The 26,299-nt window shown below is 52.9% G+C and overlaps 1 protein-coding gene across 1 annotated transcript in view; it reads left to right on the plus strand.

Annotated features, from left to right (window-relative positions):
- The window catches only part of Gfra2 (GDNF family receptor alpha 2), an 84,685-nt gene that overhangs the window by 12,217 nt on the left and 46,169 nt on the right, over positions 1-26,299 (plus strand). Inside the window, exon 4 of the mRNA XM_076852320.1 lies at positions 20,787-21,141. Within this exon, the coding sequence (XP_076708435.1) occupies positions 20,787-21,141 (355 nt within the window). The remainder of the gene's footprint in view (positions 1-20,786; positions 21,142-26,299) is intronic.

The raw sequence follows: 26,299 nt of genomic DNA on the forward strand, positions 1-26,299 counted from the left end.
ACACCTGTCCTCTTGGGCTGGGTCTCAAAGTACAAGCGCGCTACAAACAGTGCACACAGTTACTCTCAGGCTGTGTGTGTAGATACGTATGAAACGAAAGTGAATTTTGTGTGTGGGTCCCATCCCCAAGACATCTCATTACATAGATGCAGATATTCCAGAATCCAAACAAGGATCTGAAAGCCAAAGCTCTCCTGGCGCTACGCATTTCAGTTAAGGGAGGCTCACCCATATTACTGAGGTTACTGTTCTCTGGTCTGTTCTGGGTCTTCCCTCCCTGAGGCATCTGTGGCCCTGGGCTGTCCCCCACCCCATGCTGCCCTGGGGAGTGAGATCCCATGTTGGGTCTAGCTTTGCATCCCAGGCCCAGGCCCAGAGGCGGATGAGCTTCATGTTTCCTTCTTGGCCTCGTGAACACCTGGGCCCAGGGCAGCCTGCCCTGCTCAGGCCCTGAGAGGGGACTTCCCTTTTGGAGCTGCTTTTGGGGGAGGTGCCTCTTCCAAGAGCCACTGTGCTTGGATGGCCAGCGCAGGGCTTGTTCTCAGGGGTTTCCGAGGGTCTCTGGGAGCTGCAGGCCTCAGGTCTCACAGGCGCTTCTGTAGCTGTCTTTGAAGTCTTCTGAGGTTCTTGGCTCTCTAAACCAGGGTTCTCGACAGTAGCACAGTCAACACTTTGGCCTGACTTCTGTCCTGTGTGCTGGATGCCTAGCATCTTCCCTGGTCTCTACTCACTCAATACCGTAATATCCTCAAGTTGTGGTGACCGAAACATCTCCAGACACTGCAAATGTCCCGAGGTGGGGTGGGGACCAGTTACTGCTCCACACTGTGAGCAGAGGACTGTCCACTGGGATCCTAAACCCTTCAAATGAAGAACTTTCTAGGATAATGTTTCTCAACCCCCTTCCCACATATGACTTCCCTAAGGAGAAAAGCTGATTCTCCCTAGCTAGAGTTTTGTCACAGAAGATTGAGTTTTGGATGACCACAAACCAGTATAATATCTCCTTTTTTTTTTTTTTTTTTTTGTCTACCCAAGAACAAACCTTGCTCCCTTGAGGTGACAGCTTCTCCCATTGAGAATGCCTGGTCACTGAGAACGATAGAGATGGGGAAGGTATGCATGTCCTTGGTGGGAGAAACTCTGGACCCATGTGAGAAATGAGGCACTGGCCTCTATGTTAGTCAGCTCTCCATTGCTGTATCGAATACCTGAGATAATCAGCTTATAAAGAGAAAAGGTCTACTTTGCCTGAGAGTTTTCATTCCATGGTTGGTTAGCCCTGTTGCGTTGAGCCTGTGGTGGCATATCATGGCAGGAGTATGTGGCAGAACAAAGCTACTCACTTTGTGACAGGAGGTAAAATCGAGGAAGTGCCTGGATTCCCACAGTCTCCTCCCAGGGCATAACCCCAGGGCCCTAAAGACCTGAAGAGGTCCCTCCTAAAAGTTTCCACTGCCTCCCACTAGTGTCAAGCTTGGGACCCAGCCTTCTACACATGGGCCTTTGGTGACATTTGAAATTCAAACTAGAGTAGCCAGAGAGTGGGCCTTGGCAGTGCTGGGACGTGGCAGGGAGTGGAACGGAGACCTCAAAGCTGGTCAGTTACATGGAGCGCCCTGCCCTTGACTCCCACCATCGTAGACCCCCAGCAGGGTCCCAGCACCAGCTGCCATCTTGGTCTGCCTGTGGGTACTGTGATAGCTCTGTGCTGTCTTGCTCATCCCACATGGACAACGTGATGGACGGACGGAGGTCCTTCTGAGTGACATTCTGAGTCTCCTGATTAGCCTTGAATAGTAATTCCACCTTGGGTTGGTCCTTTGGGGATTGTTGGCATATATATGCTGTGGTGGGGACACCCTGGTTGCCCCAAAGGCTCCCAGGTTCCCCTTACCTGGTGCTCAGGTGTGGGCAGGTGCCATTGGGTTTACTCCTGTAAGTAAACAACTTTGGCTCCCAGAGTACAGCAGCTCGAGGTCCTCAGCCTCACCCCGGCCCCTGCGGCTTCCCGACTCAACACTGCAGTGTCTTCCTGGCAAAGGGAGTCTTCCTGGAGTGAGGGTGACACTCTTGGATGAGGGTGCTGCCAGGACAAACGAGGGATGTGCACTCCCGGACTCAGCTTCCTGGCACTTGTTGCCCAGAGATAACGGCCCCACAAGCTCTGGGTCTCTGTGCTCTGGGACCACTCCCCACCACGAGGCCCGGGGTTTTGGGAACGGTGATGATCCCTGCTCTCTGCCCCTGTTGATTCTACGGGACCCATAGCAGCCCTAGAGTTGCGTCTGTGGGTGGCTCTGTGTGGGGAGACTTGGGCACAGCTGGGAGGGGAGGCCCTGCCACCGGGAAACTAAGCAGCCCATTGTGGGGAGCACAGAGAAGGGGGGATCGGGAGCCAGGAGGCTGGATTGCAGCTCAGTCTCTGCCCCACCTCACCTGGGCAGCCTTGGGCACGTCACTTCCTGGCTCTAGACCTCACGTTTCCTTTCCGGTGATGGAGACCTGAGCTTAGAGCAGTGCTTTCCACACTTTGTCCCATGAGGGCATAAAGAAAATGGTAGAGTGGTTGGGTATGCAGACCAGCTCAGAGCTCCGGCCCTCACGGCCCCTGTCTGGTTCCCTCTGGGCCGAGAGATCAGCATCTGGACATGGAACACACAGACGGGGGGCTTGCCTGGGTAACCTAAGACCTTGTACTGCTGCTTTGGGTGTGTGAAGCTACACCTGTGGGATTGCAGGGGACCCATCAGGAAGCTGCTCCTGCCTGTAGTTGACTGAGTACTGCCCACTACTGTCTCTGTGTGGAGAGGTTGCGGGACGCAAGGTGGAGTCTGTGGTCTCCTCTGGGCTCTGTTACCCGCAGCTGGACACCAGGGATGGAGGCTGTTGTCTCTCTGGGGCCCAGTTGCCTGTATCTCTTCATCTTCTCCTATCTTCAATTTGGGGCCATGTTTGGGGGCCTCCTGGAGTAGGTCCTTCTTCATCTCTCACCTTCTTTCTCTTTGGGGATTCTTGGAAAGTCCTACTGGGATTCTTTTGGCAAGGAACTGCCAGGATTCCTGCAATGCCCTTTGCTTCCAGACACCCAGGGCCTGCCCCTCCTCTCTGCCTAATGCCCACCTGGCAGGCCCTGGGTTCAGCCATGGGTTAGCTAGTCCTGAGGCCAAGGTCAGGAAGGACAGTCTGGCTGTGTCCTGACTCACAGTGACAGTGATGTTGGAAGCAAACTCATGTCCTGCCCTCAACTTAAACATGGAAAGGGAGATTTCATGGACAAGAAATGAGGTTTGTCTTGTTTCTTGCTGCCCTTGAGAACATGATCTAGAGCATTAAATGTGGCACCTGGTACATGGGAACAGGAGCTAGACAGTCCTGGGTGTGAACCCTGGCTTGGCCACTTAGGGGTATGTTAGTCAGCTTTCTGTTGCTGTGACAAAATACCTGAGATAAACAACTTGTGTGGAGGAAAAGTTCATTTTGGCTCCCAGAGGTTTTGGTTCATGATCTCCTGGCCCCCTTGCTTTTGGGCTTGTGGTGAGGCAGAGTGTCACGGTGGAGTTGTGTGGTAGATCAGACGTGCCCACCCCATGGTGGCTGGGTAGCAAAAAAAGAGGAAGGGGCTGGGGTCCCCTCCAAGGGCACACCCTCAGTGGCCTCCCTTCCTTCCACGAGTTTCCATCTCCTGAAGGTTCCACAGCTTCCTAATAGTGCCACAGGCTGGTGACCAAGCCTTCAACCTTTGAGCCTTTGGAGGACATTTAAGATCCATACTGTGGCAGGGCATGTGCTCTTGGGCCTTGCTGTGGCCTTTCTCACCAGGGCTGCCTACATTGTGTGATGGGCGTGTGCCCCTCCCTAGGGACAGGGCTGGTAGTGGGCGCTCGCTGAGAACGGATGCCGGCAACGAGCCCGCTGTGTGTTGGAATCTGAACTGGGCTCCACGGTGGTTGTGCTCTCAGCCGCACGGGTGCTGTGGAGGTGGGAGTTCCTCTGGAGGGACTGGAGGGGTTGATGCTGAAGTCGAGTGACCCTCCTGTCCTCAGGCTGACCCTGTGACTGACCCTTTGCATATAGCTGGGGAGGCAGGAGAAGGGGGAACAAGGCGGAGAAAAAGTAAGAGATCCTCAGGCAGAGGAGGTCACCCTGGGAGAAGTCCTGCAAAGGTCACCTGGAGCCAGCAGGGGGTGTGGACCTCTGAGGGGTGCCAGGCTGGGGGCGTCCAGCGCCTCGGCATCTGATCCCAACCTTGCTCAAGGCACAGGCGTGGAGCTCACTGATGGAGCACCTTTTTGATTGCTTTCTGTGGTTGGAAGGGAATGAGGGATCAGGTAGGCCCAACCCTTCACCTGGTGGTAAACTGAGGCCCAGAGAGACAGGACAGATGTAGGTCAGGTTCAATACCCGGTTGCTTGGTGCATACCTTAGGTAAGTGATTCACCTCTGTGTCCCACTTTTCTCTGCACAGGGGTGCAGAAACACCTGTCTTTGAGGGTTTAGGTGAGGATTAAATGAGATAATGCAGGTAAATGCTTGACCCAGTGCTGGGCATTGGCAGGAAAGGTCTGTTAGCTACTTAAACATTATCATGGAATGATTCCTCCCAAGCCAGTGGCAGATGGTAGCAGGGCTGGCCTGGAACTTGGCATTTGGGAAATGGCTGCAAGCTTCTTGGTGACGTACGCTGACTTTCACTTCAGGTTAGTTCTTGGTGGAGATGACTGGGTGATTTTTAGAGGACAGTAGGACTCCAAAGTCTGGGGGAATCTTAGGCAGGGACAACCTTGTTGTGACTGGGTGTGGACAGAGGCTAGTGCGAGGCTTGAGCTTGGTGGCCTTTTGTAGATTGAGCTGGAAGACGGGGCAAGGTCTACCTTGACTGGCCAGCAAACCTGAGCTGGACCATGTTGCTTGGATGGAGTCAAGGGAGGGCGGGGACGTTCTTATTGGAGGTTCCAGTGATCTCTTTTTTGGGGGGTTCAGGAGAGGAGGGAGCTAGTGCCTCAGTCCTGCCCTTGCCAAGGAGACTTGCATATGGTCCTCTAAGAAGTGAGCACCACCCTCTGTCCTGCCCCATGGTTTGGTGGCCTCCCTCCTGGTGTTCACTCCTGGGTGCTGTGGCATGTGTGTGGCTGTGGTGCGGCTCTGTCTGGGGTGTGCAGTCTTCTCTCTATCTCCTGGGTGTCCCACACTGTCCTTTGAAGGCGGAAGGGGCTGGGGTCCTGATGTCCCCTTCAAGGGCACCCCCAGTGGCCTCACTTCATGTGCACAGAGGGTCCTGGAGCTGCGGATGGGTTGTGGACTTTGAGGCCAGCTAGTCCTTGTCTTGAATCCTGGCCTTGCCGTCCTGACTGTGTGACCTCAGCGTCACTGAACCTCATTCTCCTCCTGTGAAATGCAGCAGTTCAGCTGCCCAGCAGGGACAGGGAGTGACCTAGGGGCAGCTATGCACACGGTACCCGTGCCTAGAAGTTCCCTAGATGGTGGTAATTGGGGTCACCGTCTGGGGACTGGAGGGAGCGAATGGCTTCGTGGGAGTGTTTGACCTTCATAGGAAGATGTAGCTGTGAAGTCCTAGCCGCTGTGAGGTGCGTGTGTGCTCCGGAGCATGGTAGACTCTGCTGGGGTGCAGGAAGTGCTCCTGCAGGAGGCCATTGGGGCTGGGAGGAGTGCCTTGTTTAATTCCCATGGAGTGTTCTGGAGATGGTGCCGGCCATTGCTGTGAAGCATCAGACCCACATCGGGATGCTCTGTAGGTGGTTTATTGTCCGCGTGGTGTAGACCAGGTGACACCATAAGAGGGCAGGGCAGGTGGCAGCCAGCAGCGCTGGGGGAGAGGAGGAAGTGGGAGCTGGAGAGCATGTTCTAGGTGGCATCACGGCTGGGAGGCCTGGCTGAGCTTGGGGTGATGAGGGGACCCCAGTCTTCTGAGCCTGGTGAGCTCAGGGGACAGTGAATAGTGACTCTTGTGGCAGGCTAGGGGGGTGGCATCTCAGGGGTTCCTCCTTCCCAGGACTTATTCCTGTCAGAGCTCAAGAGGAGTGCTTGGGTGAGGGGCTTGGGCCCAGGGAGGGGCTGGGCTGCCTTGGAGCAGGGAGGGACGTGCCCTTGGACTCAAGAGTCAGTGTCCTGGGAAAGCTACTCAGTGGCCTGCTGGAGCTGGGGAGAGGCTTGGACCCGGCTTGGCTCCTGGATGCTTAGGGAAGCCCCTCGCTCTCCTTGGCCTGCCCTCGGAGCCCCTGGCCCCACTGAGGCAGGGGCCCCGGCTTTGCCTTTGCACGTCTCCCCGCCCACCCCAGGACTGTGCCGAGGGTGGGAGAGAGTGGGCTTCAACGTCCAGGAGGCTGGCTGTGCCTGTCAGAGGCCCTTGTGAGGCAGCCAAGCGGGAAGCAGGAGGAGCTGGAGGAGCAGACAGCCCTTCTCCTGTCCCCCTGTCCCCCTTCACGGTGGCTCAGGCGATAAACTGCTTATCCTCAGGTTGTTCCCTGAGCCGAAGGCAGAAGTGTGTTATTTAAATTTCAAAATCACTTTCTTCTCCTAACAGCTGTCAGACACTCTGAGTGGCAGCCACAATTGGGCTTTAGCTGCAGCTCGGTCACCTCCTGCACCTCCCCTTTTGGGGAGGACTCCTCCACTGGCCAGAGGGAGGCAGGCAGGGAGGGGCTATGGGCTGTCTGAGGGGACTGGGGCCAGGTGACCAGTGGCTGTGGCCACCCTGATGGTGATGGGGAGGGAGTCAGCCCCCCCTCCCCCCCCCCGCCCCGGGAGCCGAGGAGCTGAGCAGCTCTCCACCTCCCCTCTTCCATTTCTGTTCTTTCTCTCCCCTTAAAAGCAGGACCTGGGCTCCTGTCCGTGGATAGCAGGGTCTGCTCACAGCCCAGTGTGAGCACTGTGATGACTTCATCTTGAGTTGCCTTGTGTCCAAGGAAGAAATTGTGATGTTGTAGGACCCCTGGAGAACAGGTTTAACCCCAAAGAGAGCCTTTCTCATGGTAGAATTCCAGGTGCAAGGAGTGGGGTGAGATTTTGGGGTGAGGGGATTTTCTGGTTCCCTTCAGTAGCATCCTCCGGGTTGCCCCCTGTGGCTTCCCCCTGTGTGTGTGATGGGGTCCGGCCGGGTGCTGGCCAGCGCTTCCTGGCTGTGCTGGCTGTCTCCCCAGCTCCTGGGCCGGCAGGATTCTGTGCTCCTGAGCACGCTCCCGGCTCACTGCTCACTGCCCTCCCTCTCGTGAGTCCTGCCCGAAGCACAGGATGGGAGGCCTCTGTCCGCACACTCCTAACCCCAGGGGTGTGCAGAGAAGGGACCACAGCCAGGAGAGGGCTCAGCGTGAAAGTGTGCATGTGTGTAGAGGGTAGTGTGTAGTGGGCGATGTGTGGATGGTGTGTGTGCATAGGTGTGTGCACTAGGTGGAGTGTGTGTGGGAGGTGTGTGTGCATAGTGGTATGGGGGGCATGTGTGTGTGTCCTATAGGTGTGAGTGTACGTGGAGCCTGTGTGTCAGCGTGCTGGCGGGGTGGTGTGTGTGTGAGATGGTTTGTGGAAGTGTGATGGTTTGTGTGTGGGATGGTGTGTGTCAGCGTGTGTGTGCATGTGACGTGTGTGTGAGTGACTGTAGGTTTTGGGCAGTGGCCTCTGTCTGCCGTTCTTTCCCTTCCCATAAAAGGAAAGGAAGAGAAGAAAGAAAGGGGAAGGCCTGAGTGGAAAGACAGAGGGACAAGCCATTTGCCCCCCTGGTTGGAAAAGAATCTTCATTGTCACCCCGCAGCGAAACAACTGGTCCCCTACCATGTTCGTTCCCCTAGTCCCTCTTCTTGTATCCTTGGATAGTTCTGGGAGGAGTGGTCCAGGCATGGATACTGAGGAGTGTCAGAGGATAGAAGGCCATTGCAGCCTGATTCACAGAAATAGTGAGCACACTTGACTTTGTATGTGCAGTGTGGGGCGTCCTTGTCTAGAGGCTGTGTCCGGGAACTCCGGGGGCTTGGTGCCCTCCCTGCAGGAGGACTGAGTGTGAGAACTCATCTCCAGCCACCAAGCATCCTTGGTGGCCATGCCCTATTCCAGGTGCTGAGGACATATGGGTGACCAAAACAAAGGGGTCTGTTGTTCTTATGGGGCCAGTGTTCTATGAGCTGGAGACAGAATAGAACATGAGCCAGTGGACAGATTCCCAAAGCAGTTGTGAGATAGTGAGGGACACCAAGCAGAGATGAAACTAGGTGACGGGATGAGAGGCCTGGGAATGCAAACTCTGATGCACCAGACGGTCCAGCCCTGGGAAGATCAGGGGAGTGGCTGAGCTTGAACAGGTAGGGAAAGACCCCAGGTGGGGACCCGTGCATGGAGGTGGGAGATGAGGGGGCCATGGGGGGGCGGGTTCAGGGAGCAGCATTGGAGGTGGACGTTGAGGTAGGTGGGGCTGGACCACTGAGCTGCTGCAGGTCAAGGCAGGAATTTGGATTTTAAGAGTGATCAGAAACCACTGGGAGATTCTAGACATTTGGGCAGCCCAGCATGCCTTTGGAAGATACTCTTGTGCTATGGGAGAATGGATCACAGGGAGGACCGAAAACCCCATTTAAGAGGCCATCATTGTGGGGTCCAGGTGAGGGGTGGTCAGGGAAGAGATGGAGAGAATGTGTGGACTGGGGATATGTTCTGGAAGCAGAGCTGAGAGGATGCTGAGCTGGAACGATGGATACCTCTGATTTCTGGCTCGAACAACAATGGTGCGGCCACTTACTAGGAGGGAGAAGATGAGGGGAGGGACAGAGTCGGGGTGGAGCAGGTAGAAATCAAGAGTTTGGTTTAGGCCATGTTCGGGTTGAGATGTCAAATAGACCTCCACCTGGAAATGCCAAGGTCAGGGTTGATATGCAGAGAGTCATTAGCATATAGATGGCATTTTAAGGCTTGGAAGCACGAGGTCACTGAGGGACAGTGTCTAGCCAGAGAGCAGAGGGAGGCTGGGGCTTTCCAAGAAGAAGGCTAAGATGAGGGTGAGAGGGGAACATCTGGGAAGCTGAGACAGGCACGAGTTCCAAGGAAAAGGAAGTGACCGTCCACGCCCGGTGCCAAGTAGGAGAAGCTTGGAGGAGCTGCCATCTGACTCGGCACGTGGGGCTGTGGTGGTCTGGGGACCTCGTCCTTGAGGAGGGCGGGGTGAAAGGTCAGTCTGGGGAGTTTGCAGGGGAGAACGTGAGGTGAGCAGGTTACAAGAGCAACCAGAGATGCCCTTTCAAGCTTTAATAAGCATGAGAGCAGCCAAGTAGGAGCTGGGGGTCAGTGGTCTAGGGGGAGTGGTCTTGGTTTTGGTTTTGCTCTGTTTTGTGGTGGGCAGTAATGGCGGCACAATTCTGTGCTATTGGGAATGGTCCGTGAGAGGGGGAGAAATTGAAGGGCATAAGAGGGGAGGAGTGGCGTTAGGAGGGATGTCCTTGAACAGTGGAGGGGGATGGTCCACGTGGTGCACTGGAGTACAAGAGGCAGGGCAGACTTCACCCCCTAATGACAGAGAGAAGGCATGACCCAAGCTTCTGGTACTTGGCCATTCAGCCGCACCTGGCGTGGAGCATCAGCTCCTCTTTCTGGACCATATGTGAGATGGTTTAGTTGATGCTTGGTGGGAAGGTGAGGGGATTTCTCCATGGCTCTTCTGTCTACGGCAACTTCTGTGATCTGAATGTTAGTGTTGCCCCCAAATTCATATTTTGAAATCCTAACCCTTGATGTGAGGGCATTAGGAGATGGAATATTTGGAAGCTGATCAGGTCATGATGGCAGAGCTCCCATGAATGGGATTAGTGCCCTTATGAAAGAGGCCCAGAGAGCTTATAGAGGGCGCAGAAAAGAGGACTGACCATGAGCCAGAAATTGAGCTCTCATCGGACACAGAATCTGTAGTTCTGGAGGCTGAAAAAGAAGTAAGAAGTAAACTTCTGTTATTTACAAGCCACCCTATCTGTGGTGTTTTGTTATAGCAGCCTGCAGATACTAAGGCAGTGTAATTGGGGTGGGAGAGACAGTCTAGGGAGACTGAGACAGGAGAAGTATAAATGGTCATTTTAAAGCATTTGAGGCTTGAGGGCAAGGATTTAAGATGACACCATTCATCCTGTTTGTGTGTGTTTCCGGGTGACAGTCAGCTGCTCAAAGGGTGGTTAGGCTTCCCCAGGGTTGTTGGAGGTCAGGGTGTTTTCCTGGAGGCCAGGAAGTCTGGGCTGGGGGAGGAGGGCGTAAGGACGGGGTATGGGATGGTTGAGGGAGAACAAGTGCTGGGTCAGTAGGTCAGGGTCTGGGAGAGGTTGAGGAATTGCTGGAGTAGGAGTTCCAGAGAGGGATCCGGGCAGTAAGGAGATGGTGGTCTGAGGTTGAGATGTTTGGTCTGGATGTTATGAAGGCCAAGGACATGACCACCACAGCCCTGAGGAGCCAGGGCTAGGAAGACATCACCAGAAGTGGGAGACAGATGAGCAGGAAGGCCATGGTGGGTGGGAGCAAGGGTAGGGTGAGCCAGGTGTGAGACTGCTCCCCACAGGAATGGTGGGTTGGTAGGGATAGCCCCACAGGGGAGTGGGGCAGTGGACTGGTGGCAGGACCTTCGCATCAAGACAGATGGCACAGAAGAGGGGAGGAGAAGGGACGCTCTCTTACCTTATGGGCTTGGAGGTCAGCTATGCAGGAGCTCCCCAGTGGCCCTCTCTGTCATTAGTGTGTTAAATGATTAGTTGCTAATTTTGCCAAATGCATCGATTTACTCAACTCCACTTCTTGGAATTATTTAAAAAAGTTTTTAGAAATTCATACTGAATGGGTTTCGTGTCTTTGGAAGGTTTTTGCAGATGGACTTTGTGACTGTGTTTTAAGATATGTTGAGTTTTTTTTTCTTTCGATTTTTTTTAAAAAAAATCTAAGCGTCATGAGTTAATATAGACTTCTTAGGAGAAAAGTGTATTTCATAGTCGGTAACAAAATTTTCTCTTCTGATTGTTGTCCCAAATCCTACAATCACTCACCACAAAATGAAAAATGTCAAGGAAAGATTTAGGTTAGTCACATCAATTTGATATGCTTCAATTTTGGTTTTTACTTGTTACCAAATACAAAATTAAAACTGACACGCCATTGTGGGGACTAATGTGAGAATGGTAAAGTCCCTAAATCAGTCCCTCCAACCCCAAAACTCTGTATGTCAAAGAAACAGGGGATTCAAATGTGGCTGAAAATGTCCCTTCAACTGCAAAAGTATGGCACTTAAATTTTTAATTGTGAGAACCACAACATTAAGACTCATCTGCCTTTTTGAAGAATTGGAGAAAGAATTTTAAACATGGTTAAAAGTTGACAAAATATAAAATAATATTCAAAAGCATCAAAATTGATTTTTTCATTGATTTTCAGTGAGTTTTCCATTCACATCAAATTGATTTTTGGTGGTTTGGCTTGCTTCCAAAAACTCAGCTTCCCTTGGAGAATGCTTGGGGTGACTGCGGTGTTGCCATGGGGCTGTTGAGGTGAGGAGAAGTTCAGAGAGAGGGTTGAGATAGAAAGGGTGGGGGTTGCACTGGGATTTCCAGGGCAGGTTTGAGGAGCATAGGGCCCGGGACACACAGAGCAGTTGGGGATGGGAGTTTGGGTCCCTCTGAGTCTCTGGACTTACCTGAGAGGACAGGGAGCTGAGGCAATGGGATTGGTCCTGTCATCTTGGAGAAGCTGAGGTACATACCACTTCTGGCTAGTTGCTAAGGGATCCGGCCCACCACTCCCACGAGAGCAGGGCCCAGAATTGAGAAGGTGCTGTAGTCCTGCTCAAGCAGGCTTCTGGGATGGAAAAGACGAGGTCAGGAGCCTTCCTCTTGCTCATGAAGGGAGAGACTTCGAACTCTTTTCACTTAAGGGCATGGTGTGTGGAAGCTGGCCCTTTCTATGAGCAGGGCAGGAATGGAGAGATGGGAGGAAGGATCTTTCTAACCAGGGGACATTTTTTTTTTAACAAGTTTTTATTGTATATGCACCATGATGTGGAATCTTTGTGAGACATTGTGTTAGTTATCTGTTCATGGCCACAGTGAATGACCTAAGACAGGTAATTTACAAAGATAAAAGGCTCATTTATTTAGCTCACAGTTTTGGAAATTCAGCCAAAGATCAGGCAGTCCCATTGGTTACCCATCATGGAGGGAGTAGGTATGGGAGCACACATCTTGAACCTGAGCCAGGAGTGGGTGGGCCAGACTCAGGCTTTCGTGACTATTCTCTCTTGAGAACTACCTTCCAAGAACATGACCCCAATGACCTCCCACAAAGCCTCACCTCTTAAGGTTCCCAGAGCTCCCAATAGTGCCACCCTGGGGACCAAGCCTTTAGCATATGGGCCTTCTGGGGACACCCATTACGCCCAAGCCAAGGCTGGTGTTTTCATCCACATGGACCTGTCCAATCCTCGTGTAGCCCTGTGTGTAGGCAGGTTGGTGTCATGTCCCAGTTTGCAGATGAGGCTCAAGAAGTCACATACATAACCTGTGTGCTCTTGCTTTGCCAGTCAGTGGCTCAGCCCCTGATGGTCCTCCATCTCCCACGCCAGTGCTGGGACAGAGTCTGCACTCTTAACCAGTAGCCCCAGCTGCAGGGTGATCTGGGCATTTGCTTGCTTGGTTATGGGCTCTCCCTTCACTGGACTGTAAGCTCCGGGCAGGCAGGAGCCTGCTGCTTTTGCTCATTTCTCCATCAGCGCCTGACCCATGGGGGAGCTCAGTAAGTGCTGCTTGTAAAAGCGCATCTGAGGCTGAAGGTCCCTGAGGGTGAGACCTGTCGGGGTGGTGCCTGGGTGGTTGCAACCCCACAGGGAAGGCTGGGCCTGGAGGTCTCTTCTGGCCTCTCCCTCTTGCTTCCTGTTCTTCCTGCCTTCCATTCCACCCTGGGCGAGTTGGCTTAGTCTACATTTCATTGCCAATACACCCCCAATTATTTGGCTTCAGTTGACCATCATCCTTCTTCCTTTGGGAAACTCTTTGTCTTCGATTCCATGAAACCAACACCTCTTGATTTTCCTCCAATTCAAGGTCCACTCTTCCTGGAATCTACTAAACATTCACACCCCAGGGATCTGTCTTGGCTTCTTTTCTCTTCTTTATTTTCACCTCAATCTAGGTGACTTTGTTGAGTTAAGTGGCTTTAAGGAGCCTCTCATGTCAGTTATGCCGGTCCGGTATCTCTAGCCCAGGTCATCTCCTAACTTTAGCCTGCAGATCCTTGGCTTTGTCACCATGTCACCTGGACACCTTTGGGCCTGGTGCACTTACCAAATTCAGATCAGAACTGTCCATTTGGTCCTGCCCGTCCTTCGGAGGATTTCCTGTTTCATGAAATGCTATCACCATCCATCTGGTGCTTAGTGCCCCAACCCAGGAATTTTCCTTGCGAGATCTCTCTCCTCCCACTCAGCATCTAGCCAATCTCGTTAGTGTTATCCCTAAGTTACATGCAGAATGGCCTCATTTATTGCCATCTCTGTGGGGTGACCACCCCACCCAAACCTCCACCTCTGCACCTGCTGCTGCAGCAGCCTGTTCCTCATCTTCTCTTACCCCGCTCCCGACCCCTCCATGGATATTCTGTCTTCTCTATGCTGGCAACTGAGCTCCTGTGGTTCCCTCCTTCATGCTCTCCAAGTGTTTATTATTTTAGAGTAAAACCTAAAGCTCTTACCCTGTCCTGCAAGGTGTTGTGCTGTCCCCTGATGGTGCCTCTGACTTCTTTTCTAACTTTTGCCTTGTTTGGGAAATTCCAGTAATCATAGTTTTTTTTTTTTTTTTTTTGGACAGGGAACATGCCAAGCTCATTCCTGTCTCTTATGCACCTGCTCTTCTTTCTGCTGGGAATTTCCTTACATTGGATTTGTTGTTGTTGTTGTTACTGGGGATCAAAACCAAGGGTGCTTAACCACTGAGCCACATCCCCAGCCCTTTTAAAAATATTTTATTTAGAGACAGATTCTTGCTAAATTGCTTAGGGCCTTGCTAAGATGCTGAGGCTGGCCTTGAACTTGTGATCCTCCTGCCTCAGCCTTCTGAGGTGCTGGAATTACAGGTGTGTGCCTCTGTGCCCGGCATATTTGACTTTTTTCATGTGTGTGTGTCACTCCTGCCCATCATTGTTTCTCAGTTCAACATCACTTCTTCTCTTTGTGCCCTGAATTTCCTTATCCTATTCATTGCACTTATCAACCTTAAATTATTTCATTTATTTGTGTGTTTATTACCAGACTCACACAGGAAGAAAAGCCCCTGTAGAGTAGGGATTCTGTCTTTCTTGTTCACTGCTAGATTTCTAGGGCCTGGCATATCGTCATGGAAATATTTGGTGACTGACAGCTACTGGACCGAGGCTAACTGCAGAGGCATGGCTGTTTGTGGTGTGGTCAGGAGCCTGTGTGTGTGTGTGTGTGTGTGTGTGTGTGTGTGGTGTTTGCACAGGAGCAGGTAGATTCCTTTGAGTCTGCCGTGGTTGACGTGTGGGACAGGGGTGCTTTCCTAGACCCTCCACTCCTCAGCATCTCACCCTGGTGTGTCAGGGGGAGAGTCACCAAATGTGAAAGATCATATGGTTCAAAACCCATCAATTTTCATGAGAAGAAATGAGACCCAGACCTTGAGAGGGGTAGGGGTTTCCCTGGAGTCTTGAATAACCAGGAGAGGTGGATACAGGGTTAGGACTCAGGTTCTCTGACCCCCACTTGAGTGGCAGAGCCATACAGCCTGGCCCGAGGACTCAGGAAGGGCTCAGGGGCAGACATGGCAGAGCTGCAAATAGGGTCTAGGAGCAAGGGACCAGCTGGCAGTTTCCTGGAAGGGCAAGAAGGGACTGTGAGACATATGGGTCCCCCATTGGCTTGGGAGTATTATAGAACAGTGACCCTCTTGCTTCCATTCCTGCAGGGAGAGGTCCCTTTGTGGCTGGAAAGTCTATCTGGATGAGTTGGGAACAGAGAGATGGGCAGGGGGAATGAAAATCCCACAGAGAACATGCTAGATGACAGCAGAGCGTCACAGGCCGCCTTCTGTTGGGGGTGGGTCTGGTAAACTGTGTGCTGGGTGGGGGGGTATGTCCACAAATGGGCCACGGGCGGCTCAGCCCCACCTCTAGGTGCTGGTTCTTATGCTTTGGAAGGTGGCTTCCAAATAATGGGGAGCTTGTGAAATTTCATGCCTGGGTGCCAGCCACAAAGTCCCTGATGCGGCGGGTCCTGCTTAGGGCCAGTGAGTCACAGGTGCACCAGAGTTTGAGCTCCTCTCTCTAGGTGAGCCGTTCTCTTTGAGGACACACAGTGGCTGCTGGAGTGTGAGATGCGTGTGGAAAAAACATTTTTAATTTCAAGAGCAGTGTCTTTTAATGTGCTAGAAGAATCCAGAGCAAATGGTGATGTTATCATTTAGGATAAATCTAAAATTTAACAAGCGAGTCAGGGAAATTTTAAAAAATTCATTGAAGAATTCAGGGATTTAAAGAAAATCAATTCAATATTCACACAGGTGGTACTGTTAACAGGGCCCAAATTATATTGGTGATACTGGGTAACTGAGGTTTGATCAGCCCAGCTTTATACATGTTCAACAGCTGTTTAGAGAATATCAGTCTGAAGGATGCTCACAGGTCCACTGGCCTGGATGCCCCACTGTCTGGGGACAGCCCAGTGCTGCTGATGAGCCATTGGCTCAGAGCAGTACCCCCAGGGAGAAGAGATGAGATGGACTTGGCCAGCCAGGGTGTGGGCAGGGATGCGGGGAGGGGTGTTAGGAGGCTGACTGGGAGCCTCTATTGTGAAGCCCCCCCTGCCCCTCTGCAAGTGGCCGTGGTCCCCTCGCCTGGCTTTCACAGAGGGATGAGAGAAGAAGGGGATAAAGAAGCTAGGACATGTCCCAGGGGCTGAGGCTGGCAGGATGAATTTCCTGAGGTTTGGAAAGTGCCAAGGGTCATTAAATCCCCTGTCCCCTCTCTTGGGCAGCTGTTGCCATTTAGTACTTGGCCCATCTCTGCTCTTCTCTGCAGGCCTGGGCGACCCACCAGGGCCAAGTGGCAACATGTGCCGGGGACAGGCTGTCCTAGGTCAGCCAGGCCTGGCATGTATTTCCAGCTCCCACCTCCCACAGTTCTCTGCAGTGGGCAGGGGTGGGGAGCTAGAGAGGCCTAAGGTTCTGGCATCCTCATCCCTGCCCTTGGCACCTTTTGGCTTCGGGCTGAGCCTGAAGCGGCTGGCTGAGGAGCAGCAGGGGTCCTGGAGGGCGAGCTGGCTTGGGATCTCCCACTCCTTTCTGCTCAGTGAGGGCCAGGAGCCTTCGGGTGGGTGGAAAGGCAGTGGGTGGGCTGGGCGGGGGAGGCTGTGCTGTGGACGGGCTCTCCACGGTGTGTGTGCACCTGTGCGTGCTGAGCCCTGTCCTGACTGACGGGTTCCTGGCGAAGCTGGTGGGCGTCTTGCTTGGAGAGAAGCTGGCGGAGGTGGGGTCTTTCTCCATAGTGCAGCACGGCCCCATCCAGGGGTTCTTACCTGCAGGATCAGAGGGCCATCTTTCCTGGTAGCTGTTGGTGTTGCCACATTCCTTTCTTTCTTTCTTTTTTTTTTTTTTTTCTAGGAAATTTACCAAGTTCGGGCCCAGGGGTTTACATTTCCCACCCCCCTAGCAAATGCTTTCACTATTCAGGCTCCAAATGGAAGCCACTGAGGCTATAATTACACTGGCATTAGCTCAGGAACATGCTGAGAGGAGCGGGAACAGAGCACCTGGGGAGCCCAGAAGCAGCCACAGGCCTAAATTAGCTGCTGTTCTGCTTGCGGTTGTCGCCTGATCCTCCGAGGAGTCCCTCCTTGTCTTTCCTCCACCTCGGCCCCAGGCCTCCATGCTCTTCCCTCCCCACTGCCAGCCGGCCGGTGACAGGTGCATGGAGCCGCTGGGCTGGGAGAACCCTGCACAGAGGGCTTGGTGTTGACAGGCGTCCTTGGGTCCTTGCCTGGCCATGCGGAATGGTTTGATGGCAGCTCAGGGTATTGCTGGGGAGGCCAAATGCCCCAGCGTGGCCACGAGTCTCTTGCCTGGCTCTCCAGCATTGCCTCTTGTCATTTCCCCCTGGGCATAATGAATTGCTTTCTGCTCCTCCCAGCCTTTGCCCCTGGGTCCCCTCTGCCGGGGCCCTTCCTGCTCTCTGACTCTTTCTGAGCAGAAGCATTGCTCTGTCCACCACTCCCCAGCTCCAGGTGGGTGCTTTCTGCTCTGTACCCCGACTTCTTCAACGCACAGCTTAGCATTAGTATTGGCTCCAACTGCTCCTCTGTCCCCAGCTGGATTTTGTGCAGGGTTTCAGGCCCCCTGGCTGGGGACTGTCTAGCACATAGTAAGTCCTCAATAAAGATATATGATTTTAGGATTAAGAAAACAATCATTGACTCCTTTTTGGTCTGAATTTCCCCCAACTCCTTTTTGGAGTGTTTTTGGTTCTCAGCAAAATTGAGAGCAGGTAAAGAGAGTTCCCATTTGCTTCCTGCCCCTAAATGCACACAGCCTCTCCATGATCCACATCCCCAGTGTGTCTGTTAGAGCTGATGACCCTATGGCCCCACGCCATTACCACCAGCAGCCCATAGCTGACATTGGGTTCACGCTTGGTGGTGTCTGTCCCATGGCTTTGGACAAATGCACAATGACATGTACCCACCATTACAGTGTTGTTTTATTGCCTTAAAAATGCTCTGTGCTGCCGGGCTGGGGCAGGAGGATCGCAGGTTCAAAGCCAGCCTCAGCAACTTAGCAGGGCCCTAAGCAACTCAACGAGACCTTGTCTCTAAATAAAATATAAAAAACGGCTGGGGATATGGCCCAGTGGGTAAGCACCCCAGAGTTCAATCCTTGATGCCAAAAAACCTCCCCCAAACAAAAAACAAAAAAGCCTCTGTTCTTCACATGTTCATCATCTTCTTTCCCCTGAGTCCTAATGACCACTTTTTTTTGTTTTTCTGACTCTGGTGTTTTCCCTTTTCCAAAATGTCATATAGTTGGAATCGCATGTTTGGCTTATTTCCTGTGAGCCGCCTCCATGTCTTTTCATGGCTTGGTGGCTCATTTCCTTTTATTACTGAATAATATTCTATTGTCTGGAGGCACCACTGCCCCTTTTATTTTTCCAACAAGGTAGAGGGACTTTTCCTTTCCTGTCTTTGTAGGGCTGCTGGCCAGCCAGGTGTTGGGGAGAGTGACTCAGTCTCCTTCCATCAGTCATCCCCCAGCCTTCATTCTGAGCCTCTTCTGGCCCCACATTAATATTTGATTACACATGGTCTTGTAGTGACCGCTGTTGCCTGCTCCGGGTCAGTTTTGCTTCCTTAATGCTATTGGAAACTTCTATTTTTTTGAGGACTTGCTATAAAGTAGACATTGTTCTAAGTACATTTATCCTTTTGCTGACTGAATACTTGATCAGCACCCCTGTGTTGGACACATGGTATACGAGCACAGCATGCCCACCCAGCTCCTGCCTTCATGGAGCCTGTATTTGATTCAAACAAGCAAATGAGTGAGTATGTACTGTGGCAGGTGGTGCCGAGTGCCATGGGAAGATAGATCCGAGTGGGAGTGAATGGAGCATCGGGTGGTTTTCACGTGCAGTGGGGTCAAGGAAGACTCCCCGATGAGGTAACATTTGAGCAGAGACATGAGCCAAATGAAGGAAATTGCTGAGTGGTCACAGGGAGGAGGGAAGAACCTTCCAGATCTGGGGAACAGCAAATGCAAAGGCCCTGAGGCCAGGACACAGTGACATGTTCCAGGAAGATCACAGAAGCCAGTGTTGGAACAGAGTGAGCTGGGTGAAGGGAGTAGGAGGCCCGGTACCATAAAGCAGTGCAGGTGAAGAGATCTAATATGCATTGCTGACAAGGAATTCTAAGTGTTAAATTACCATGTTAAAAGGTGAAGGGAGATGGGCAAGATTAACTTTAATACTACGTTTGTCTAACATGTCTCCAAAACATATATTCCTCCAATGTGTAATCGAAAGTAAAAAAAAAAAAAAAAAAAAATAGTGAGGTACTTTTTTTTTTCTCTATTAATTTTTCACAATTTGGTATTTTGAAATCTTGTGGACACATCCAAAATGTACCAGCTACATTTCAAGTTCAGTGCCATCTGTGGCTTGTGCTTGTGGACAGCACAAGTACGGAATCTCGCAGGTCACGCTGAGGTCTGGCATGAGATGGGGAAGCCAACGGAGGCTCGGAGCCCCAGGAATAATACCTGTCTGCTGTAGGTTCCGGAAGGTTGTCATTCCAGCTGCTGTGATGAGAGAAGGCTGTTCTGGGTGGGGCAGAGGGCAGAGAGGGGACCTGCAGGAGGCTTTTGCAGGCACAGAGTGATGGCAGCTTGGACTGTGGTCGCAGTAGTGGTGGGTTAAGGGGAGGACGCTGGACACCTGCAGGCTGGGCCTCTGGGTTTTCTGGTGTGTGTGAATAAGAGTCCAGGGCGAGTCAAGAGCTTTGGCCCTGGCTACTGGAGGGTGCAGCTGTTCCCAGCAGGATGAGGGAGACTGTCAGGGTGGGGGTGGCCTTGGGGGTCTGGGTTTGAGGTGTGGGTGTTGGGCTTTCAGGCGGAGTTGTCGGGAGGAGTTGGATGGGTGAGCCTGGGGCAAGACAGCACTCAGTAGGAATGACCAAGCAGCTGACACTAGACTGTCTGCTGCAAATGCTCGGCCTCCTTTGGCCATTGCTGGACCATACATGGGTGCCAGTCTGCAGCCCTAAGCCAGCGGTTCTTCCTGGTGAAGGTGGTGACCGGGTTCCCTCTCTGTCTTGCTGCCCGTGTGCTGGGTGACCTGAGGGCCCCTTGCCCATCGGGGCTTCAGTTTTCTTGTCTATAAGATAAAGAGGTTGGGATGGAGGATCTCTCCCCTGGCTCTCGGGAGGGCATGTGCTGTCGGAGTCCCACCCTCTCCGTCTGCCTGTCCACAGGCCAGATGGGAGGTGGTCTGTAGGTGGCAACTGGTTGGCGGGAAAGGGTCTGGTGGTCCTGAGCCATGAGCCTCCTCGGATCAACTGAGCCTTGTAGGGAGGGTCAGGACCGCAGAGGCAGCATAGCGATTCCTGGAAATACTGCTTTGTGCCAAGACATTTGGGCAGTGGCACAAAACTCAGAGGTCATTACACTGAGGGGGAGTCCAGCACACCTGCCCTGTGGCTGGTGATGCACGAGCTCCTCACATCTGCAGGACTCCCAGCTCAGGGCTTCCTTTTTAGGTGGCAGTAGCAGCCACATTTCCCTGGATAAAAGGGGGCATTTGAATGTCTAGGGGCAGTTTCTGTGGTCACAGTTGGTGGGGTTGGGAGGCTGCTTATGCCCTGGCTGCTGACCCTTAACCAGCACTGTGCACCGCTAAGTGGTGCCCTTTCCCTGAGGCTCTGCTCAGGTGTGCTGCTGAGGGCAGTCAGGGTCCCCTTAGTTGTGTGACCTTGAGCCACTCACCCTGATTCCTGCATTGATGAACATGGCCATGCACACTTCATTGCTTGCCTTTTATGCTCAAATGGGACTTTGGACTAAGTCATCCTAATAGCTGCCCAGCACACCCTGTGCCCAGCACTGTCCTGAGTTATTTCTGGATGTGATATTAACGCCTTCAGTTCTCACCACGACCTCAGGAGGCGGGTCCTGTGAAGTGATCGGTTTCACAGGAAACTGAGGCAGAGGGGGCATGGGAAGCCGTGCTGATCTCAGGGCCTCTGACCTGTGCTGTGCTTTCCCCTCCAGGGACCGGGGCAGACCCGGCGGTCAGCGCCAAGAGCAACCATTGCCTGGACGCTGCCAAGGCCTGCAATCTGAACGACAACTGCAAGAAGCTGCGCTCCTCCTACATCTCCATCTGCAACCGCGAGATCTCACCCACCGAGCGCTGCAACCGCCGCAAGTGCCACAAGGCCCTGCGCCAGTTCTTCGACCGGGTGCCCAGCGAGTACACCTACCGCATGCTCTTCTGCTCCTGCCAAGACCAGGCGTGTGCCGAGCGCCGCCGGCAAACCATCCTGCCCAGCTGCTCCTACGAGGACAAGGAGAAGCCCAACTGCCTGGACCTCCGCAGCCTGTGCCGGACGGACCACCTGTGCCGGTAGGAGCGCTCAGCGCCTCTGGGGCGCTGGCTTGAGGTTGCTGTGTCGTCGCCCGATTTTTCCCCTTCTCTGCATTCCTTGGGGTCCACTGCCAGGGTCTGAGGTTAAAGCCAATGTGGACATGTGCAGAACACGTTGCCGTGCATTCTTTCCCTTCCCTCACTTCTCTGTTCATCCACAGATTCATTCATCATCCATCATTCACTCCCCCGTTCACTCATTGGTTCATTCATTCAACATGGGTTTCTGTTTTGGTATCAGGGATTGAACTCAGGGGCACTCCACCACTGAGCCCTATTTTGTATTTCATTTAGAGACAGGGTCTCACTGAGTTGCTTAGCACCCAGCTTTTGCTGAGGCTGGCTTTGAACTCTCGATCCTCCTGCCTCAGCCTCCTGAGCTGCGGGGATGACAGGCGTGTGCCACCATGCCCCACTTCAACCTGGGTTTCTTGTTTCCCTACTCGGAGCTCAGCCTCAGAGGAAGCCAAGATGAACCACCCAGGAGCTAATGATTTAAAATCCTAGAATCCTGGAGTCTTGGAAGGAAGGACCTTCAGAGAATTTAGTTCTGCTTCTAAAGGAAGCCCCACCTAAGGTCCCAGCAGAGGAGGGTGCTCTTGTGGACCCAAGAGGCCACTCCTGGTGGACTGCAATCTGAGCTGGGCTAATGCTGGGTGAGAAATGGGTTCTGAAGTCTAATCATGCTGGGTTCAAATTCTGACGGCACCACCTCCTAGATGCGTGACTTTGAGCAAGTTTTAAGGATTTCCTCAGCTTCCATCCCTTTACCTGTGAAACAGGAATAAAAATACCCACATCTGACATGATCATTGGATTACATGTGTCCAAAGCTTAACACAGAGCCCGGCACGCAGTACATGCTTAATAAGTGTGGCTTAATTATTAGGAAGTGCTTTTTGTTTGTTGTTATAGTGACTTGAAATTTGCCTCTTGGCAATTCTTGTGCTTTTCTTGTTTGTTATGAAATGTAGTGGACAAAATGATTCTAAGGCCTGGGTATACAGAGGCAAACACAGTGGTCTCCAAGGAGTGGGGAAGCACAAGGAGAGAAGTGGTCCTAGTTCATAGGGATGAGGTTGGGGTCTTCTAGAGGAGGGAGCACAAGGGAGGGGCACTGGCCTTAAATTGAGGCTTGGGAAATGAGATGGAGGAAAGACGTCTAGGGGCGAGTCAGTCAGAAAGGGCTGGAGACAGGGAGTGGCTCGCGGGGACGGGAGGGGTGGGTGCTTGTGGAGTGGGCCATACCCGGGAGGCTGTTGGATTGGCAGGGATTGCGATCGTTGCAGGTGTTTAGAGATTGTTGGCTGTGTTCTGGACACTGTGGTAAAGGCTTCGGGTCTCATTTAATCTTGCAACAAGGCTGTGAGGTCAGCATTGCTATCATCTTTGTCTGTCAGGTGAGAAAACAGAGAAAGTGTCTTCCCAAGGTCCCACAGCGCACATTTCAGAGCTGGCATCCCTGTGGTACTGCTTTCTTGCCCCTGTGGTGTACTGGACTCGGGCAATGACCATGGGGGTGGAGAAAAGTCAAGTGTTTCAGAGGAGGGTGGCAGGTAGACTTGAAAGAACTGGGTGACTGAATGATAGTCCCCTGGAGGCAAGAACCATTTCTGCTTTGTTTACTCTCCACCTCCTCCTGCACCTGGACCCTGGTGTCTGGTGAGCCCTCCATCCACGTTTCTTGAGGGGATCAGTGGGTGGCCTCTGCAGGGTTTCCTGGGTGAATAACTATGGAGTGATGGAGCCTTTCATGGTGTTAGACTCCTAGTATTAGAGGACCCTGTGGACTGTTGACATTCCCACAGTGAGATCTGGGGAACGCATGGGTCTGGAACTCAGTCCTAAGGCTGGAGGAGGGATGCTGAGGAGTAAGATCTCGGGCAGCTTGTTGGTGATGGGAGCTGCAGCAAGGGGTGGTGTAGGCGGGTTGGTGGAACACTCTAGGGGTCCAGGCTGGACATGCCTGCAGGTTTGGGGATTTTCAGTGCTCAGGTGAGCGATGCAGCTGTTGGTGTGGGCGGCCAGGGCAGAGACTTACTGGAAACACTAGTGCTTGCGTAAGAGACGGGTAGAGGAGGTGCAGCATGAGCCAGGAGGCCAGGGAGGGTGGAGGACAACCAGAAATCAAAGAGAAGGGGCTTCAGAGGGAGGGAGTGGCCAAGCCTCTGTGTCTTGAAGACTGCGCTCGTGTGTGTGTGTGTGTGTGTGTGTGTGTGTGTGTGTGTGTGGTGAAAGTCAGGTTGCTGTGGCTAAGGCGTGGCAGGGAGGCAGAAGTGTAGGTATTGGTGCAAACTACCTTCTTCAGAAGGAAGCAGGGCTGGGGGCCGGGGCCTGGAGATGGACTGGGGGCAGGCACTGCTGCTTTCCAACGTGCAGGAGCTGGATTGCGTGCTCACTGAAGGGGAAATGCTACTTTGGCTGGGAAACAAGCTCTGTTGGGGTTCCAAGATGGAGCAGGGGTTAGCTACGGGCTCAGGAAAGCTCTGGAGAGATGATGGGCTTTTCTGCTTAATTAAAACGATGCACCTTATATGCAGACTGATGGAGGTGATTTGAAATATATCTGTGCCTACAACCCAGGAGGGTTAGCAGAAATGGAGACCCTCAAAGGCAGGAGCTAGTAAGGGCCTCCACTGGTGGAGTGCTGATCTGAGGCTTTGAGTTTCATGGTCCCTGGGATTGAGGGGAAGCCGGATGGGCCACATGAGTCCTACGACGTGATATAGTGGGTGCACTGATTCTTACATCCGGTCTCTTCCTCTCCTTGGGCTAAATGCGGGAGTAAGCTTGCCAGGCTGTGTCATACACAGCGATGCATAGTGACGGAGCATATGGGAACCAGGCTTGAAGGGGCTGGTAAGGACCAGCGTGACCCCAGCTCAGGATCCCTTGCCAGAGGGCAGGCCAGGGAAGCCCAGGAACAATACTATTGTTTGAGGAACTCGGCTCGCTGAAGTAGGAAATTCGGGTTGCCTAGATGTGGTGGACTCCTGACTTGAACCAGGGCATTCCTCCAACCCATGTCTGCCCAACTCCCACCAGGAAGCCAGGAGCTGCAGGGGCCCTGTGAAGGGAGCCCAAGTTTCAGCCACTGGGATGTCTGAACAAGGAGTCTCAGGCAGAGAGCAGGATCTCTGCACCTGCTGATTGTCACATTTTGAGGAAAGATGGACGATGGACTGTGCAGTTCCTGTGAGGTCTGTGCCCTGTGTGGGCTGGGGGGAATTTGGAGCAGGGAGAATCTGGTGGCTTGGTCTGCGTCTGTTTAAACAACAAAAAGTGTTTTTTTTTAATATTTATTTTTTAGTTGTAGTTGGACACATACCTTTATTTTATTTATTTATTTTTATGTGGTGCTGAGGATCAAACCCAGGGCCTCCAACGTGCTAGGCGAGTGCTCTACTGCTGTGTCCCAACCCCAGCCCCTAAAAGAGTTTTTTGTTTGTTTTTCCAGAGATGGGGAAGCTGGGAACAGGAGAGTCAGGTGATAGATGTCACATCATGGAACCAGAACGGGTGTTTAAACATGGCTACACGTTGGGAGGGTTGCTGCTGAGGATTCCCAGGAGCGGTGTGTGGACAGGTTGTGGGGGGCTGAGCCAGGCATGCTGGCACTTGTGTAGGCATGTGGATTTCAACAGCAGCACCCCGGGGCTCACGGACAGTGTTGCACCTACACTGTTGTTTCAGGGACTCGGCTCTCTGAAGTAGGAAATTCAGGTTGCCTAGATGTGGTGGGCTCCTGTCTTGAACCAGGGCATTCCTCCAACTCACGTCTGCCCAACTCCCACCCACTGTGGTGCCCACCCACATGCAGATTGAAAGTTCCCGCCCAGAGGAGGGAGGGGAAGAATGAGGACGGACTCCGCGTTTAGGACGAGTCTGGCAGGGTACCTGGGGGATGTGGTACCCAGCAAAGTGCCCTCTAGAGGACTTTGCCCATGACTCAGAGCTGGGGCTTGAGGTGAGCTGGGAGACTTATGTTAGGGAGAACCAGAGATGAGATGCAGAGATGACAGGCAGAGGGTGGATGGAGATGACAGGTAGAAACCTGCCTCTTTTCCTTACTGTGCCTGTGGCCTCCTCAGTGGCCCTGAATGGACCATTTCCCTCCTGTGCCCACAGTTTTGTCACTGATCAGACAAGGATGCTTACCCAAGGCATCTCCGAGGACCCTCTGGGGTCTTGCAGTCTGCGGCTTTGATTCTGTCCGCATGGCTTTCCTCTGCCTGTCCCCGCCACTTGGGGTCATGCTCCTGGAGACATGAGCTTGGCTTAAGAGGAAATTCCAAACCCTCCCCAGGGTACATGGTATGGAAGGGTGGGTTTGAAAGGCCCTTTTTACCAGTGTTTTCCCAGGAGTGGGCCTGGGAGGAGATGCGACATCTTTCCAGCTTTTGTAGGCCTGACCTGTTGACCCTTGCTTCGCTCATCCCAGCAACCATAGAGATGACCAGATGGCACCGGGAGGTTCCAGGTGGCTGGAGAGGAGCCTCTGCAGGGTGGGAAGTGGGCTTGGCTCTGCCTTGTGCATGGGAAGGGGTGCTGTTCTCTTCCTTCCTTTGCTGGACTTGGCCTCCTTCACATTTCTGCCCTCTAGGTGGGCTCCGCGGCTAGAAATCTTGGGAAAGCACAATGTTGGGCACTTGGAGCAGGAACTAGAGACCCCTCCAATTGTTGGAAAATTTAATGAGCAAAGCTGGCTTGATGGGGTCCAGGAAAGCCTCTTTGGGACTGAGAGTCCTGAAATGAGGCCCTGTCTTTAGGCATCTCCCAGAATATTTCCCATGCTGAAGGGCTGTAGTTCCGGTCCTGACATAGCCAGGCCTGCCTGGCCCCTCTGGCCGTATCTTCTGCTTAGGGAGTTGACCCAGTTATGGCTAAGCTTCTCATGGAGCAAGTCCTGGCCCAGAGGTCTTGGGGCAGCTCTGCCAAAGCCTACCTGGCACCTCATTAAAGCCAGTCCACTGATGTGCTGTGAGGCGCACCTTGTGACAGCCCTGTATGATGTCACCTATGTGATGTGCTACAGACTCTGCTGTGCTGTCTTATTAAATGTCACTCCTGATAAAGTGTTGGAGGTTTTCCTTGATCTGGGTTTGAAGAAACCTTGTTTAAACACGGATATCTGTTC

The sequence above is a fragment of the Callospermophilus lateralis genome, chromosome 4, assembly GCF_048772815.1.
Source record: "Callospermophilus lateralis isolate mCalLat2 chromosome 4, mCalLat2.hap1, whole genome shotgun sequence".
Lineage (NCBI taxonomy): Eukaryota > Metazoa > Chordata > Mammalia > Rodentia > Sciuridae > Callospermophilus > Callospermophilus lateralis.